Source organism: Pseudochaenichthys georgianus, unplaced genomic scaffold (assembly GCF_902827115.2).
Source record: "Pseudochaenichthys georgianus unplaced genomic scaffold, fPseGeo1.2 scaffold_788_arrow_ctg1, whole genome shotgun sequence".
Taxonomy (NCBI): domain Eukaryota; kingdom Metazoa; phylum Chordata; class Actinopteri; order Perciformes; family Channichthyidae; genus Pseudochaenichthys; species Pseudochaenichthys georgianus.
Genome location: NW_027263336.1, coordinates 21269 through 40076, shown reverse-complemented (window position 1 = coordinate 40076; position 18808 = coordinate 21269). Strand labels below are relative to the sequence as shown.

Genomic DNA, 18808 nt, shown 5'->3' with positions numbered 1-18808 from the left:
TTTTTAAATATTTTCATTAACTTTATCAAATATATTATTATTTTAACGACAACCTGTAGATTCACACATTTTATTTATTGATTTATTTAACTGTTTTTGTTTGTTTTCATTGTGTTTACTCTCTTAATTTTGTAAACCACTTAATTGAATTGAATTAAAGTAATAAATGACAAAAATACCAATTATTTGGATTCATTAAATATAGAATAATTTGTATTTTTTAATCTTTCCATGAACTTTATCAAAACTATTATATTATATATTTTTAGTTGGATTTATTAATCATTTGTCTTTTATTAAGTTGACGTAATAAAAATGTCCAAAATACCAATAATTGAATGTTACTTCAACGATGCTAAACAGCAACCTGTGGATTTACAACACTTGTATTTTGTTGATTTTCTAATGTTTTGTTCACTTTTCTCTTCAGCTCTTGGGGCCCTTCTTATTTCTCTAATTTCCCCTCCTCGACTCCTCTCTCCTCCCCTCCTCGACTCCTCTCTCCTCCCCTCCTCTCTCCTCGGTTCCCCTCCTCGACTCCTCCGCTCGCATCTCCTGTGGGCGGCACTAAGACACGAGGATAGGAGTCGAGGATAGGAGTCGAGGAGGGGAGTTAGAGAAATGAGAAAGGCCCTTAGAGTTTGAAAACCTATGAACAACTTTTTTAACAGAACTCACACACACACACACACACACACACACACACACACACACACACACACACACACACACACACACACACACACACACACACACACACACACACACACACACACACACACACACACACACACACACACACACACACACTGCCCTAGCTCTCCTTTTGAAGATGCTTGCTAATACTTTACTTTTTATTAAATCAAACCAATAGAAATGTGTTACTTCGACAATGTTACTGTTGTTTACTTTTCTCTTTAGTATTTTAATGTATTCTTGTAAGCCATCGTTTTTAAACGATATAAAAGTTTTTGTAATTTAAAAAAAAAATTATGTTTAAAATACATTTAAAAATGTTTTGAAGTATTTATTCATATTTATTTATTTTAAATGTATATTATTATTATTTTCTGGATTCACAGATTTTTGTATTATCGTATTCTTCTTTCTTTTACTTTTTCTAATCCACTGCCTCCTTGCTTTTATTCCGTCTTCTGAAGAACTTTGAAACTTATAACTATTTAAATAAAGTTTGTTATTATTGTTAGCTTAAAAATATTTCCATTTAATATCAAATACATGATTATTAATAATAATATTATAACTGACATTTAACTCTTTAAAGGTAATGCTTTTTTTTATTTACTTAATTAAATAAATGATCATATTTAGTTTTAATGTAACCCTTATTTAAATCCTTTCTGATGATGATGGCACCCTGAGCTCAGCGGCTGGACTGCAGTAATGAAAGTGGTACAACAGCGCCCTCTGCTGGAGACGCTGCGGCGCCCTCTGCTGGAGACGCTGCAGCGCCCTCTGCTGGAGACGCTGCAGCGCCCTCTGCTGGAGACACTGCAGCGCCCTCTGCTGGAGACGCTGCGGCGCCCTCTGCTGGAGACGCTGCAGCGCCCTCTGCTGGAGACGCGGCAGCGCCCTTTGCGGGAGACGCTGCAGCGCCCTCTGCTGGAGACGCTGCAGCGCCCTCTGCTGGAGACGCTGCAGCGCCCTCTGCTGGAGACGCTGCAGCGCCCTCTGCTGGAGACACTGCAGCATTTACCGACTTCATTTCAACTCAATTAAATGCATTTAAAAAAAAAATGTATTGAATGTTTTTAAAAAGTCAAACAAACCTAAGTGATAATAAAAGCAATAATTGGATTGGATTGGATATACTTTATTAATCCCCGTGGGGAAATTGTTTCTCTGTATTTGACCCATCCTAGTGTTAGGAGCAGTGGGCTGCCATTTTGAACAGCGCCCGGGGAGCAGTGTGGGGAACGGTGCCTTGCTCAGGGACACCTCGGTAGCACTTGGCCGGGACTTGAACTGGTGACCTTCCAGTTGCCAAGCCAAGTCCCTATCGACTTCGCCACCACCGCCCTAATTCTGATTTACAAACCTTTTTATTTAAAATGAAATCGTTTTGAAGAGTTCTATATGTACTCCTTATTACAACTTGTGGCGTGTGGCACAGTGCGTTGGTGTTGGGATCAGGGGAGCACAGGTTCAAACCCCACTGCAGTCAGCATGTCGTTGTGTCCCCGAGACACTTCACCCCAAACTGCTCCTGTGGGGATTGCCCTCAGTATTGAGTACGTAAGTCGCTTTGGATAAAAGCGTCTAACAAGTAACATGTAATGTAACTTACATACTTTTACCGTTTATCAAATCATTTTTATAAAACTGTGTATTTGTGAAAATACTGGGCAATAAACCCCATTCTGAAGTATGGTTAATAACAAAGCCGCACACTTGGTTTTGCAGCGAATACAATTAATAACTATAAGAATTATCACCGTCTTTCTGCGGCCGAGGACCTCGTTTTACTTTAACACTCCGAGAAGCTTGATTTTAAATATTATATAATAATAAATTCAATTTATTTAGCGCTTCTCATCTGACAAGACAAATCCCGAAGCGCTTCACAACAGAAGACACTAACATTTAATAGATAAAGTTAAAACATTTAAAGTCAGAGATAGCGATAACAATGGCAGTACTCCAGGAGTACCACGATAAAGGTTTATTGGAAGGCCTGCCGAAAGAAGAGGGTCTGAAGGCCTCGGTGGAAGGGACGGATCTCAGCTGATCTGGGAGGGAGTTCCAGAGGCGCGGGGCGAATGAGCAGAAGACTCGGGGCGTTTCTCAATGTCGAGGAAGGATGCTCCAGAGCCACTATTTCAAGGATACTACGTCATCGAGTGTCGCCGAAGGACTGTTCCAATGTCCAGCATGCTTGGAATTCTACCGAGGCCGGCGTCCTTCGTTGCCGGAAATTTGGAGGCTTCCCTCCGCGATCTTAAAATCCCCACAATGCTTTGCGCACGGACCAATTTCCCCAAATCTGTGGCGGAAAATGTAAGGCGGGCTCATATGACGCACACTTGCTAGCCTGTTCTACTCTTAGTTTTCCGAATGCCAGGAAGGATTCTTGTCTCGCTTCTGAAGCAAGACGCTCAGAAGACATGTGCTACCAAGGAAGTGCCCTCGACATTGAGAAACACCCACAGTCCTTCGGCGGGACTCGATGACGTAGCATCCTTCAAATAGTGGCTCTGGAGCAGCCTTAAGGCGGGCCTCGCATATGACGCACACCCGTTAGCCTGTTCCACAATTCTTCGTTTTCCGAGAATAGGAAGGATTCTTGCCTCAGAAGACATGTCCTACAAAGGAAGCGTCCTCGATATTGAGAAACACCCTCGGTCTCCCATTGTCCGGAGACGTGTGCGGAGAGAGCGGGCAGATGCCTGGGTACGGATGAGGCCACAGAGGTACTCAGGGCTTTGTGAGTCAGGAGCAGAACCTTAAACTGGACCCTGTCGTGGACCGGGAGCCAGTGTAGTTGGGCAAGTATGGGGGTTATGTGGGCGGACCCGTTTGAACCGGTTTGTCCGAAAAAGAGCACACATTGTTTTTGCATAAGCAGATTTTTTTATTGAATAAACAGTCCAACATCACAGAGCTGCGATCCAAAAGCAGAATACAAATTAAAAATAAAAATACAGGTAAAAATGGCGTCTGAACATCAGGTGGGTTTTTACCCGAGAGCCATTTATAAAAATATGAAATAAAATCTGTGAGCGACTTAAACTGACATTCAGCTATAATCATATATTTATATATAGCTGTTTTCTTTTCAAACAGAGGACAACCTCAGTGTACATCAAAACTAAATGACTGACTGCTTCACTTCAAATGTAAAAAAAAAAGAAAAGAAAGAAAAGTCTGAAATATTTTCAACTGGGCATGCTGGGGGACAAAACAAAACTTGTATTCACATTTAGACAAAGAAACATTTGGCTCAACTGAAAAACTAAATATTTTTCACATACTTCTTTTTTTACTAACTCTCTGCAGGATTTAGCCCCACCCCATCTCTCTCTGCAGGAATTAGCCGCTCCTCCTCCTCTCGCCACAGGACTAAGCTCCTCCCTTTCTCTCTGCAGGACTAAGCTCCTCCCCTTCTCTCTCTGCAGGAATTAGCCACACCCCTCTCTGCAGGACTAAGCTCCTCCCCTTCTCTCTGCAGGATTTAGCCCCATCCCATCTCTCTCTGCAGGACTTAGCCCCATCCCATCTCTCTCTGCAGGACTAAGCTCCTCCCCTTCTCTCTGCAGGATTTAGCCCCATCTCTCTCTGCAGGACTAAATTCCTCCCCCTCCTCTCTCTGCAGGATTTAGCCCCTCCCCTCTCGCCAACCCCGCCCCCTACAGCCCCCTCTACTTATGGCCCTTGCTGGTCTTGAAGGACACCTGCAGGACTTTGTCTCCCAGCCGGTATCCGTTCAGGCTGTGGATGGCCATGGCCGCCTCCTCGTAGTTCGTCATGGTGACGAAGCCGAAGCCTTTGCACTTGTTGGTGTTGAAATCTCGGATCACCTTCACGTTGTTGACGGCGCCGAAAGGTCCGAACATCTGCCAGAGGATGGCCTCGTCCGCGTCCTGGCCCAGGTTGTAGATGAAGATGCACCAACCGGCGGAGGGGTTGCCCGAGACTCCGCCCCCTCCGCCGCCCATGTGGTCAACGCTCATTGGAGAAAACCTGGAGGAGAACAGGAAGTGAGCAGGACATTGTTTAATCACGATGTGAACACGTTTGAGATATTAGGCTACCTGACATTAGATTACTTTACATGTGAGAGGTTAGCATTAGATTTAACGGTGAGCTTTAGGGCTGTAGATGTAAACTTTAGTGTTAGAGAGGTTAGCATTAGCATTAAAGAAGCTAGCATTAAGGTTAGCGAGGTTAGCATTAAAGAAGTTAGCATTAGGGTTAGAGAGGTTAGCATCAGGGTTAGAGAGGTTAGCATCAGGGTTAGAGAGGTTAGCATTAGCGTTAGAGAGGCTAGCATCAGGGTTAGAGAGGTTAGCATCAGGGTTAGAGAGGTTAGCATTAGCGTTAGAGAGGCTAGCATCAGTGTGAGAGAGGCTAGCATCAGTGTTAGAGAGGCTAGCATCAGTGTGAGAGAGGTTAGCATCAGTGTGAGAGAGGCTAGCATCAGGGTTAGAGAGGCTAGCATCAGGGTTAGAGAGGTTAGCATTAGCGTTAGAGAGGCTAGCATCAGTGTGAGAGAGGCTAGCATCAGTGTTAGAGAGGCTAGCATCAGTGTGAGAGAGGTTAGCATTAGCGTTAGAGAGGCTAGCATCAGTGTGAGAGAGGTTAGCATCAGTGTCAGCGAGGTTAGCATTAGTGTTAGCGAGGTTAGCATTAGTGTTAGCGAGGTTAGCATTAGGGTTAGCGAGGTTAGCATTAGGGTCAGCGAGGTTAGCATCAGTGTTAGCGAGGTTAGCATTAGTGTTAGCGAGGTTAGCATTAGTGTTAGCGAGGTTAGCATTAGGGTTAGCGAGGTTAGCATTAGGGTCAGCGAGGTTAGCATCAGTGTCAGCGAGGTTAGCATCAGTGTTAGCGAGGTTAGCATTAGTGTCAGCGAGGTTAGCATTAGTGTCAGCGAGGTTAGCATTAGTGTTAGCGAGGTTAGCATTAGGGTTAGCGAGGTTAGCATTAGGGTTAGCGAGGTTAGCATTAGGGTTAGCGAGGTTAGCGTTAGCATTAGGGTTAGCGAGGCTAGCATCAGGGTTAGAGAGGTTAGCATTAGCGTTAGAGAGGCTAGCATCAGTGTGAGAGAGGTTAGCATCAGGGTCAGAGAGGTTAGCATCAGGGTTAGAGAGGTTAGCATCAGGGTCAGAGAGGTTAGCATCAGTGTGAGAGAGGTTAGCATCAGTGTGAGAGAGGTTAGCATCAGGGTTAGAGAGGTTAGCATCAGTGTTAGCGAGGTTAGCATTAGTGTTAGCGAGGTTAGCATTAGGGTTAGCGAGGTTAGCATTAGGGTTAGCGAGGTTAGCATTAGGGTTAGCGAGGTTAGCATTAGGGTTAGCGAGGTTAGCATTAGGGTTAGCGAGGTTAGCATTAGGGTTAGCGAGGTTAGCATCAGGGTTAGAGAGGTTAGCATTAGGGTCAGAGAGGTTAGCATCAGTGTGAGAGAGGTTAGCATCAGTGTCAGAGAGGTTAGCATCAGTGTGAGAGAGGTTAGCATCAGTGTGAGAGAGGTTAGCATCAGTGTGAGAGAGGTTAGCATTAGGGTTAGAGAGGTTAGCATTAGTGTTAGCGAGGTTAGCATTAGGGTTAGCATTAGTGTTAGCGAGGTTAGCATTAGTGTTAGAGAGGTTAGCATCAGGGTTAGAGGTTAGCATTAGAGAGGCTAGCATCAGGGTTAGAGAGGTTAGCATTAGTGTTAGAGAGGTTAGCATTAGGGTTAGAGGTTAGCATTAGAGGCTAGCATCAGTGTTAGAGAGGCTAGCATTAGGGTTAGAGAGGCTAGCATCAGGGTTAGCGAGGTTAGCATCAGTGTGAGAGAGGTTAGCATTAGGGTTAGCGAGGTTAGCATTAGGGTTAGCGGGGTTAGCATCAGTGTGAGAGAGGTTAGCATCAGTGTGAGAGAGGTTAGCATTAGGGTTAGAGAGGTTAGCATTAGTGTTAGAGAGGTTAGCATTAGGGTTAGAGGTTAGCATTAGAGGCTAGCATCAGTGTTAGAGAGGCTAGCATCAGGGTTAGCGAGGTTAGCATCAGTGTGAGAGAGGTTAGCATTAGGGTTAGCGAGGTTAGCATTAGGGTTAGCGGGGTTAGCATCAGTGTGAGAGAGGTTAGCATCAGTGTGAGAGAGGTTAGCATCAGTGTGAGAGAGGCTAGCATCAGGGTTAGAGAGGTTAGCATTAGTGTTAGAGAGGTTAGCATTAGGGTTAGAGGTTAGCATTAGAGGCTAGCATCAGTGTTAGAGAGGCTAGCATCAGGGTTAGAGAGGTTAGCATTAGGGTTAGAGAGGCTAGCATCAGGGTTAGCGAGGTTAGCATCAGTGTGAGAGAGGTTAGCATTAGGGTTAGCGAGGTTAGCATTAGGGTTAGCGGGGTTAGCATCAGTGTGAGAGAGGTTAGCATCAGTGTGAGAGAGGTTAGCATTAGGGTTAGAGAGGCTAGCATCAGGGTTAGCGAGGTTAGCATCAGTGTGAGAGAGGTTAGCATTAGGGTTAGCGAGGTTAGCATCAGGGTTAGAGGGTTAGCATCAGTGTGAGAGAGGTTAGCATCAGTGTGAGAGAGGTTAGCATCAGTGTGAGAGAGGTTAGCATCAGTGTGAGAGAGGTTAGCATTAGGGTTAGCGAGGTTAGCATTAGGGTTAGCGAGGTTAGCATCAGGGTTAGAGGGGTTAGCATTAGGGTCAGAACTACTGACAGACAGGTTCCCTTTACATTCAGAGCTAAAGCTAGCTCCTCAGTAATCTGATTACATTGATTCACCGTCTACCTGAATCTCTGCTGCTGGTGATGCACCGGCCCTCCGAAGCGCCGTGATTGGCCGTGGTACATCTGTGACATCATCTGGGAGTTCCTGGCCTGATTGGGGTTGGCAGCGAACTTGACTGTGATTGGCTCAGAGGTGCCGGGCGGCGTGTGGCCGTTCAGGTGTTTGACGGCGTCCTCGGCCTCCGACCTCTTATCGAATCGGATGAAGGCGACTCCCCGAGACAAACCTGGACAGCCAATCAGAGCAGAGGTGAGTGAGGGTGGTCACGTGACTGGGAAATACAGCTTTTAAAGATGAGATATTTACTCTTTTTGAACGATAATTCGTAATCGGGAGGGATGAAACCCTCTTTACCAGGAGCATAGTACTAGGAGCCACAGCTATTGTACAGCACCCGGGGAGCAATGGGAGTGAGGGGGGTGTCCGGTGCCTTGCTCAAGGGCACCACGGCAGGGCAGGTGAACTGGGACCTCTCCAAGTAGCAGTCCACACTATATTTTAGGTCTGGTCGGGGACTTGAACCGGGGGGACTTGAACCGGCGACCCTACAGCTCCCAGTCCAAGTCCCTACCGACTGAGCCACTGCCGGAGTCAATATCTTTGGACATTTAAACACATTTGACATAATTGACTAATTGTGTGCACATTTTCTGACATTTTTCTTTTCCTGCTCTAATAAATGAATTTATCGATTAAACTTGATAGAAAAACACTATAGATGAGAGTAACAAACGCGTCACTTCCGTGCAAAAATAACGGCTCCGCCCACTTTTGGGGGAAACCAACGCTGTAAAATGAACAGCGGTCGATACAAATTCTGAAGTTTTTGCCAATCCGATCAGAAATGTAAGAAAACCGGAGACTTTTGGATCCTCAAAGAGCCCGATCCCAATGGCCAGACAATTGCATTAAGCCATTAGAAATCGACGATCGGGCTCGAAATATGGTTAGATATAGCAGTAAATGATTCCACAAACAACATTTCTCTCTCTCTCTCTCTCTCTCTATTCGCCCAGCCAATAGAAATTGGTACTTTTTTCTCCCCAGGATCGTACCACCTCTCTAGCAGGCACTAAAAATGGGGGTAAAAGTTCCCGGGACTAAGTTCTCTTTTTGGTGTGAACGCGACATAAGAGGAACTAACGGAACTAAACGGGAAAAGTACTCCGGTGTGAACGCGCCTTATGACGGCAATGATGGACATTTTACAGTCTTTTGGGGCTTAATATCGGACATTTCTCACGGGTAAGGGTTACGATTAGGTTATGACTGCTATGATAAGTCAACTTATTGAGTGGTTGGCTAGGATGGACATTTTCACAATTTTCAGTGTTTTTGACAATATTGGGCTTAATTTCTGACATATTTCTAGGATAGGTTATGATTAGTAATGACTGCTATGATAAGTTAATTTATCGATTTGAGAGGCTAGGATGGACATTTCTCTATTTCCTGACATTGAATGCACTAAACTAAGATTATTAACGGTGGTTATTACCGGAGGCCTGGTCCACGAGCACCCTGGAGTTGATGATGTGTCCGAAGCGGCTGAACATGTCCTCCAGGTCGGGCTGACTCAGCGTCCTCGGCAGCCCGCTGATGTAAAGGTTAGCGTCTTTAATCGTGTCTGAACTCGGCCGGGCGAAGGAAACCTGCAGAGGAGACGGGAAGCATCTCAGCGTGCCGCATTCACAAACTCACTCAAATAAATCAAAAATAATCAACATTTTAGAAAAATTAAATATACAGTTACATCCATCTTAAAAAAACATGTAAAAAAACAAACAGATATTTTTGAATTGGTGTTTAAATATTCAATGTGAAAAAATTGAAATATTAAAAAAAATCCCAAATTAAATACAAAAAAAAAAGCATCCAGGTTTTTCAAAATAAAAGCATTAATTTATGAAAATGAAAGTCTGGCACATCGTCACTCTGAACTGAAGAAACTCACAGATTCAGTGTCAACATGTGTCCATAATAAAAAAAACAACAAAAAAACAATGACATCGGTGTTTTCAAAAATACCTTCATCCGTCACACAGCGGAGAGCGCCCTCTAGTGTCCGGGGACATAACACATCTTTCAGGTGAGACAGAAATCAAAGAGCTCCTGGGATCTTTACCTTGATAGTTTTAGACTGTAGCCTCAGGCCATTGAGCGTACTGATAGCCCTCTCTGCATCATTAGCGTTAACAAAGTTAACAAAGCCGTAACCTAAACTGTGGCCTAGAGAAACACAAAGGAAAACAACAAAATAAAATAATAAAACTGTCTGCGTTTCAGCCGCCACACTCTGGACACAAAACGACAAGAAAAGAAACTGTGAAAAAAAGTACAGGTTTCGAAAAAGTAAGAACATTAAAATCTTCTGAACAAACAGAGAAAACTTCAAACACTGAATATTTCCTCAGAGCGAGACCTCCCCTCGTTAAGAGCGACCAATCACAGCGCTGCGGATCTTTGTGTCAATAAAGGTTCAAATATAACGATGATTGGACTTCATTTACAAAACGCTAGGGGTGAGGCTCATGGATGATAAGAACTGGATGCAGCGTGGGAGGCGAGGTCTCGGTCTTTCCTATGAGAGCTGCTCGTTGGCCCATGAGGACAAAATGGCCCGACTTTCGAGAGAGCGAAACGTCACAGATTACCCAGCATGCCTGGCTGTCAGAGCAGAAGAACCCGTATGTGCGCTCATAGAGCATGCGCCCCTTAAGCCCCGCCCTCAGTAGAATGAATGGAGAGAGAAATAAATCTAGATACGGCTTTTAGTGCATTTTACAACTTTAAGGACCGAATTATTATAATAAGGGCTATCACACAGTTCATACTGGGTAGTTTATTTACCGTAATTTTCGGACTATAAGCCGCGCCTTTTTCCCCATTTTTCGACCCTGCGGCTTATATAACGGTGCGGCTAATCTATGGATTTGTACAGCTAACGGCCACTAGGGGACGTCCTAAATCTATGGATTTGTACAGCTAACGGCCACTAGGGGACGTCCTAAATCTATGGATTTGTACAGCTAACGGCCACTAGGGGACCTCCTAAATCTATGGATTTGTACAGCTAACGGCCACTAGGGGACCTCCTAAATCTATGGATTTGTACAGCTAACGGCCACTAGGGGACCTCCTAAATCTATGGATTTGTACAGCTAACGGCCACTAGGGGACCTCCTAAATCTATGGATTTGTACAGCTAACGGCCACTAGGGGACCTCCTAAATCTATGGATTTGTACAGCTAACGGCCACTAGGGGACCTCCTAAATCTATGGATTTGTACAGCTAACGGCCACTAGGGGACCTCCTAAATCTATGGATTTGTACAGCTAACGGCCACTAGGGGACCTCCTAAATCTATGGATTTGTACAGCTAACGGCCACTAGGGGACCTCCTAAATCTATGGATTTGTACAGCTAACGGCCACTAGGGGACCTCCTAAATCTATGGATTTGTACAGCTAATGGCCACTAGGGGACCTCCTAAATCTATGGATTTTACAGGTTACAGTCCACCACCTTTAACCCTATGGGCTCTATGACCGGTCCGCGCCCCCCACCTTTAAGCGGCGGGCACCAGCAAGAAAAGCTGGAGGCCAGAAAAGAGTGAGACAGGTAGCGCGCCAAAGTAAAAGTGGAACCGAGAGACAGAACGAGAGAAAGACAGACAGTACGAGACAGTTTGTGCAAAGGAAGTTTTCATGCAGAAACCCTCATTATGGAAAACAAACGAAGCATCTGCAGCCACTCGACATCAGTGTCAATCGTGCGTTCAACAGTGACGAAGACGAGTTCGTTGGTTTTGAGAGCTTCCTCAAACAGCCATCTCTTTCCCGACAATCCCCTCAGTGCACGAATCCTTGCATACGGTAATTAAACATTAAAACACCTGCGGCTTATAGTCCAGTGCGGCTTATATATGTACACATCATTCAATTTAGCTGCTGCGGCTTATATTCAGGTGCGCCTTATAGTCCGAAAATTACGGTAGTTTAAATTATCCTCTGATTTACAGACGTCTCTTTCCCCATGTTAGTCAAAGGGGAAAGTCTTTCTGGGCCGGGTGACGGCACGGACTGATACGGAAGTTGCAGTACCGCCGTTTGGACACGACGGATATTGGGCACAGAGTCCGGCGCACTTCCTGGGGCCTTGGGTGCAACATGCGATTCTTTCGACTAATATTCCAGTTATGATACAATTCGTGTTAGAACAGGAGCGCTCACTCCGAGGAAAATCTCGGTGCATAAATCTGATAAGTTTCCTCGAGTTATTCAGAATAAAAAAAGACCAGGACATTCATTGTTTCGGGTTTACAGACATTTGCAAAGCCTGAAAAATAAAAAACAGGTGAAAACATAATTCAAACATTTCAGTTAAAATAATAAAAACAGACATTACGGGCTGGGCGTCATGATAAGAAGTCACAGAGTATTGATCCACATATTGCCCAGCCCTGATTAGCACCCTCAGGTGCCTCACAAACACTGTTGTTATTCAACCTGGTGTGAAAAGTAAAAAAAACACATTACAACAGTGCAGGAAAAAAATATTCAGATTAATAAAAAACAAAAAAATATTACAGCATTGTCTTTCAAAAGTTACAATGAGATTGTATTAAAAACAAAACATTTAAAAATCATCAATAAACATCAAAAAAGAAGAAAAGAAAATTCAAAACCGGAAAGGAAAGAGTACACAGGAAATACTCAAGATATTACTTCAACTAGAATTACTGCTGATAATACAACTAAATCTACAAAGCAGTACCAGGAAGTAGCATTTACCTAATTATAACTCGTTATAAAAGTACAATAAATCAGAACTGAAGCCCTTAGTCAAAGTCAAACTTTATCTCAGTTCTGCAGTAGCATCATTACAAATACTCATGAGTAATATCGAGTGGTGCAGGAATGAGTCTTAAACCCCTGACATGTCCTCACTTCCTGTCCTCTGGTCAATGGGTTCTCTCCATATGTTTTTGGTTGTCATCCTGAAATAAGGTCTGTGGTTAACACAAGCTGAAGAGATTTTAACGTTTTGTTCTACGACATAAAATACGTCAGTGAATACCCCACTGGTGAAAAACGGAGGTTGCTAACAAGTGTCTAAATGAGACGACTAAACGCCATCACGGCCAACATTAGCCTCCTTTAGCTTAGCGGTGGAGACGTGAAGTCATGTGACCGTGCTGTAGCTCCTTTATAGCCCAACATTAGCCACCTTTAGCTTAGCGGTGGAGACGTGAAGTCATGTGACCGTGCTGTAGTTCCTTTATAGCCCAACATTAGCCTCCTTTAGCTTAGCGGTGGTGACGTGAAGTCATGTGACCGTGCTGTAGTTCCTTTATAGCCCAACATTAGCCTCCTTTAGCTTAGCGGTGGTGACGTGAAGTCATGTGACCGTGCTGTAGTTCCTTTACAGCCCAACATTAGCCTCCTTTAGCTTAGCGGTGGTGACGTGAAGTCATGTGACCGTGCTGTAGCTCCTTTATAGCCCAACATTAGCCTCCTTTAGCTTAGCGGTGGTGACGTGAAGTCATGTGACCGTGCTGTAGCAGTGTGAGAAAAAGTTTTTAGAGAGTACTTGTCCATGGACAAGTGAGTTTGGCAATTTACTTGTCCGAATACATTTTTCACTCGTCCAGAATGGACAAAAATTGGGGCCACTGGAATCTTCTTCTTTGTCATCGTATTTTACATTTTCCACGTTTTTTACGACACCGTTAACGTAAGTGAGCGGTAAGATTTGACCGCATCACACATAGGGTTGGATATCGCTTGGATTTTAACGATTCCGGTTATTTTCGGTTCCGGTTCTTTGAGAGGGTAAAAATAAGTCAAACTGGGAGAAAAATATATTTATGAAAACATTAAGTCAAATCTGTATTTCTATTTACAAATCACTTCATACTGTTTAATGTCTTACAGTTATTGAATACAATTATATAAAAATAATCTCTGCATTGTTTAGTTCTAAGTGGTGCAGTTTGAGAATGTACAATTGGCCCAGTGTCCTCTGATGTTACACTGCAGCCTGCCTGTGAGACAGAGTCCAACCACACATGTCCAACACATAGGCCATAACCTAATAATAATACATTATATTTATAGCCTTTAGGCCTAGCGCTTTTCTACAACTCAAAGACGCTTGCACGCTTAGACATGTCCTGCAATACACATGCTGCAGCTGCTCACTGTTTGTAAAAGTTAATAAATAGTATTTTCATTTCAATAATGTACTTTCTTTACCCTGCTTCATAAACAATACTGACATCCCTGTGCTCCTCTGAGTCTGGGGGTCCGAGGATGTGAGGACAGCGCGAGGACACAGACAGGGAGGCTGCTTCACTTCATAAAGGAAATGGCGTCAATATTAACAACACAGGAGCTAAAACGCTTAATAACCTTCATTACGTGTTAGAGAAAGAACATAAGAAAGTTTGACAAAGATGAGGCTGTTAACAGGGCAGCGGATCCGCTGTGTGTAGAAAGAGAGAGAGAGAGAGAGAGAGAGACGCTGAGCGGCACCGTGCAGCGATCAGCTGATACGGAGCATAGAGAGAGCTGCAGTCCGCGGGGCTCGGGGGCTCGGCCTCGCCTCCTGTCCTCACAACTCTTATTAATCCCGGGACCGGACAATTGTTATTTGTTCCTACTCGGAACCGAGTTTTGCTTCCCAACCCTGCCACTGTGCTACACTTCCCACCCCGCTCCGCCCGCCCCGTCTAACTGTACAGAAAGGGGCGAGATGCATTTCCTTAGGAATCGACAAGCAGAACCGAAACTAACATTTCTAAACGAACAATGGCGGACACGTACAATTTGCGAATGAGTTCTGCCTTTTGCAAACTGAATGTATCAATAATTTGTCAAAAAACGTCACTTGTCCGCCGGACAAGTCAATTGACAGATCTACTTGTCCGATATTGTAAATAACACGTCCCGGACGGTGGGACGTCTACTTTTTCGCACACTGTGTAGTTCCTTTATAGCCCAACATTAGCCACCTTTAGCTTAGCGGTGGTGACGTGAAGTCATGTGACCGTGCTGTGGCTTCTTTATAGCCCAACATTAGCCACCTTTAGCTTAGCGGTGGTGACGTGAAGTCATGTGACCGTGCTGTACTTCCTCTATAGCCCAACATTAGCCACCTTTAGCTTAGCGGTGGTGACGTGAAGTCATGTGACCGTGCTGTAGCTTCTTTATAGCCCAACATTAGCCTCCTTTAGCTTAGCGGTGGTGACGTGAAGTCATGTGACCGTGCTATAGCTTCTTTATAGCCCAACATTAGCCACCTTTAGCTTAGCGGTGGTGACGTGAAGTCATGTGACCGTGCTGTAGCTTCTTTATAGCCCAACATTAGCCTCCTTTAGCTTAGCGGTGGTGACGTGAAGTCATGTGACCGTGCTGTAGTTCCTTTATAGCCCAACATTAGCCACCTTTAGCTTAGCGGTGGTGACGTGAAGTCATGTGACCGTGCTGTAGTTCCTTTATAGCCCAACATTAGCCTCCTTTAGCTTAGCGGTGGTGAAGTCATGTGACCGTGCTGTAGTTCCTTTATAGCCCAACATTAGCCTCCTTTAGCTTAGCGGTGGTGACGTGAAGTCATGTGACCGTGCTGTAGTTCCTCTATAGCCCAACATTAGCCGCCTTTAGCTTAGCGGTGGTGAAGTGAAGTCATGTGACCGTGCTGTAGTTCCTTATCGCCCAACATTAGCTTTTAACTTCAGAAATCATTAAGTGGTGTTCACATGTGGAGATTATCCTGCTGAACTAAAAGTATGTTTGTTTGACACAGATTATTTTCTGACATAATCCAAAATCACATGGAGATCCCATTGGACCAGGGAGATGCTGCCTTCGGGGACTAACACAGAAACACCTCATCCGTGCTCCACTCTTTCATTGTACAATTGTAGTGTAAATGTAGTAAATGTGTTTTATGAGACGTACTGTCAGGGTTACCTGCCACTTTGTCTCGGATCAGTTTGGCAGACTCTACGTCTCCCACGCTGCTGAACAGGCTGCGCAGCTCGTCCTGACTCATGCTCTGCGGCAGGTAGTTCACAATCAGGTTCGTCTTCGAGTCGTCGTCCTCCATCATCTGCTCGCTGTAGCCGTTATCATACAGCTCCTGAGACACACACACAATGTTATCATGTCTGGTAGTGTTGGTCTAGACTCTAGAAAGACTGACACACATCGCTAAAGGGCTAGCGGAGGAAGGACTTTGTTCAAATGAGGGATGGGAACTGCCTCTGAAAGGAAACTGAAATTATTTTTGTTTCATTTGATTTGTAGGTCTATGCTTTTAATACTGGTGCAAGTTGAGGGTGTGTGTGTGTGTGTATGCGTCAGTGATGTACATGGTTTTTGTTCAATAAGAAAATACAAATACAAGGCCAAACTCCGGAGCTTCGGGGACAGAGCCTTCTCTGTGGCAGCCCCGAAGCTCTGGAACTCCCTCCCCCAGGACCTCCGTGAGTCTGAGTCCCTCACCCTGTTCCAGTCCCGCCTCAAACCCACCTCTTCAACTCTCTATCCATAAGCCCCGCCCCCTCTCAACCAACTTCCTCCTGACTGCTTTTCTGTTGTGTTTTGTTTCTTTTTGTTTGTCTCCCCTCCCTCCCAAATGTAAAGCGTCTTTGGGTTCAGAAAAGCGCTATAGAAAATTAATATATTATTATTATTATTAAATAAACATATTGTGAAGAAAAAATAATATTATCATATACACACATGTTGGTATAGTGTTCCTTAAAAGGTGACTGCACATGTGATAGTGAATACAGTTCAGCCAATCAGAAGCCAGCACTCACCTTTCCAGCTCCTCCTTTCGGGATGTGCTGACCGTCTCTGATGTCACTCTGAGACGACTGCACCTCACACACCTTAAACACAGATAAGTTTAACACACAACACACACCTAAAAGACACACACACTTCTACCTGATTGATGGACTTACCTTCAGGTACCGGATGTGTCCTCGTCTTAGGGCCATGGAGATGACTCAGGTGATCACTGCGTTAAGAGGGGGATCAGTTAAGATCATTTGCCAGACTTCTTTTTACATTTTATAACATTATCATACTAATATTTGCAACAATGAAAAAGGAACCCAAAAAGCAAAAGATAGATGTTTCAACACCGTGTTACATGATGGACTGAATGATAACATATTATATATACAGTATGTTTAGCATTTAGCATTGTATTTGGTCAATGTGGAGCAAATTAAAAAAACTTCAAATACTGTGTAAAGTAAATCCACCAGCTACCCTGCAGTCTACAAAGTACTTCAGACTAGCTGCACCTCCACCAGCTACCCTGCAGTCTACAAAGTACTTCAGACTAGCTGCACCTTCACCAGCTACCCTGCAGTCTACAAAGTACTTCAGACTAGCTGCACCTTCACCAGCTACCCTGCAGTCTACAAAGTACTTCAGACTAGCTGCACCTTCACCAGCTACCCTGCAGTCTACAAAGTACTTCAGACTAGCTGCACCTCCACCAGCTTTGAGAACACTTTCATGATCAATCATTATAAAACATATCATATATATTATTCTGAGATGGACCAATCTGCACAACGACTACTTTTACTGTCTTTCACTATATTTAGATGAGTACTTTCTACTTTCACTTGAGGAACATTTTGAATGAGGACTTTTACTGTGACAGAGTATTCCTACACTCTGGTACTTCTACTTTTACTCAAGTACAAGATCTGAGTACTTCTACTTCTACTCAAGTACCAGATCTGAGTACTTCTACTTTTACTCAAGTACAAGATCTGAGTACTTCTACTTTTACTCAAGTACAATGTCTGAGTACTTCTACTCAAGTACAAGATCTGAATACTTCTACTTTTACTCAAGTACAAGATCTGAGTACTTCTACTTTTACTCAAGTACCAGATCTGAGTACTTCTACTTTTACTCAAGTACAAGATCTGAGTACTTCTACTTTTACTCAAGTACAATGTCTGAGTACTTCTACTTTTACTCAAGTACACGATCCGAGTACTTCTACTTTTACTCAAGTACAAGGTCTTAGTACTTCTACTTTTACTCAAGTACAAGATCTTAGTACTTCTACTTTTACTCAAGTACAAGATCTGAGTACTTCTACTTTTACTCAAGTACAAGATCTGAGTACTTCTACTTTTACTCAAGTACAAGATTTGAGTACTTCTACTTCTAGTCAAGTACAAGAACTGAGTACTTCTACTTGCCTCACCGCTGATGTGTTTTGCCGCTAAGAGCCAGGTCATGCGCGTGGTCATGTTATGTTAGTATGGTTTAAACAGCAGTGTGTAAAGGGCTGTTCGCCAGGTTAGCGTTATTTTTTATTTAAAACTCATGTCAAATGTACCAAACGGAGCTAACGGCACTTTTTTTACACAAGCTACTCATAGTATCTACACACGTTTCCATTTTCCATAACAATACTGCGTATATTCTATTATCCTGAGTACTTTGCAATAATAATCTTAACATATAACATCTTGTTTTTCTTATTTTGTGTCTTTTTAAACTGTGTTTATGTTTAAACCTGCCTAGCAACCAATCTGATTTCTGATGTCTTTCTTTCTAACGGCTAACCGCTAACAGTTAGCCACATGTTAGCTCCGCGGCCGCCCTTACAAAAAAGCTCAGCAGCTTCACGCGGGCAGCTAACTGCTAACACGCATTATATTTCTTACCTGTAGATGTTTCGTGCAGGTGAGACACCGTCTGTTAGGTTGATTCGCGAAGGATGAGCTGCTGCTGTGAGGCGGTAAAAACGACAGATTAGCTTCTTAGCTCCTCTCCGCTCCAACAAAGAAAACAAACTCACGTTGAAGGAGGTATCGCGATACTTCCTCTTCTTCTCTTTGGTGTCATGGGAGAATATCGCCACCTGCTGTTTTGTTGTGCTTTGTATTTTACAGTAAAGAAAGTAGGTTACAAACAAGGACAACAACTCGAAATTATCTGTAGTATTCCTTTTTATGCTGGACTACCAAAGATACATGTTTTATGTTTGGCGAATGTTATGTAATACAAATAGTGTATTCTGCAAATGATTTACACAATTCTAATTTTGTCTTTATTTTAATAAGAGATATAATAGTGGGATATATGGCAAAATTGACGATAACTCTCAGATATACAACATATATATCTATATATTGTTAATGTGGTAATAATACATTATTTCTTTGCAAAAATATAGTTTATTGTGAATTATTCACATCAATGTTTGAATACGCATTCACTGCAGGACTAACTCTGTTTTCTGTAAATGTTATTGTCTGTCTAATGTGGATTCTTCTACAGCACTAACATTCTTTTTTGTGTA

General features: G+C 43.5%; 1 protein-coding gene across 2 annotated transcripts; it reads right to left on the bottom strand.

Annotated features, from left to right (window-relative positions):
* Positions 1–3574: 3574 nt before the first annotated feature.
* Positions 3575–18313, bottom strand: LOC117444295 (ELAV-like protein 1). 2 transcript variants are annotated; one of them, XM_034079956.2, is made up of 8 exons: positions 18171–18313; positions 16431–16486; positions 16284–16355; positions 15418–15598; positions 9580–9683; positions 8953–9106; positions 7455–7680; positions 3575–4701 (listed from the first exon to the last, which is right to left on the bottom strand). In XM_034079956.2, the coding sequence occupies exons 2-8, from the start codon at positions 16464–16466 to the stop codon at positions 4380–4382; spliced, it is 1095 nt and encodes a 364-aa protein (XP_033935847.1). In that variant the 5' UTR covers positions 16467–16486; positions 18171–18313; the 3' UTR covers positions 3575–4379. The 2 variants fall into 2 exon arrangements, with proteins under 2 accessions (XP_033935847.1, XP_033935848.1); XM_034079957.2 differs by having other exon boundaries at positions 15430–15598.
* Positions 18314–18808: the final 495 nt, after the last annotated feature.

Coding starts and splice junctions, on each gene's coding strand:
- LOC117444295 (XM_034079956.2), bottom strand. CDS start 16,466: ATGGCCCTAAGACGAGGACACATCCGGTACCTGAAG. Junction 15,599..16,283: donor CGAAAGGAGGAGCTGGAAAG/GTGAGTGCTGGC, acceptor TGTGTGTCTCAG/GAGCTGTATGATAACGGCTA. Junction 9,684..15,417: donor AGTGGCAGGTAACCCTGACA/GTACGTCTCATA, acceptor GTGTTTCTCTAG/GCCACAGTTTAGGTTACGGC.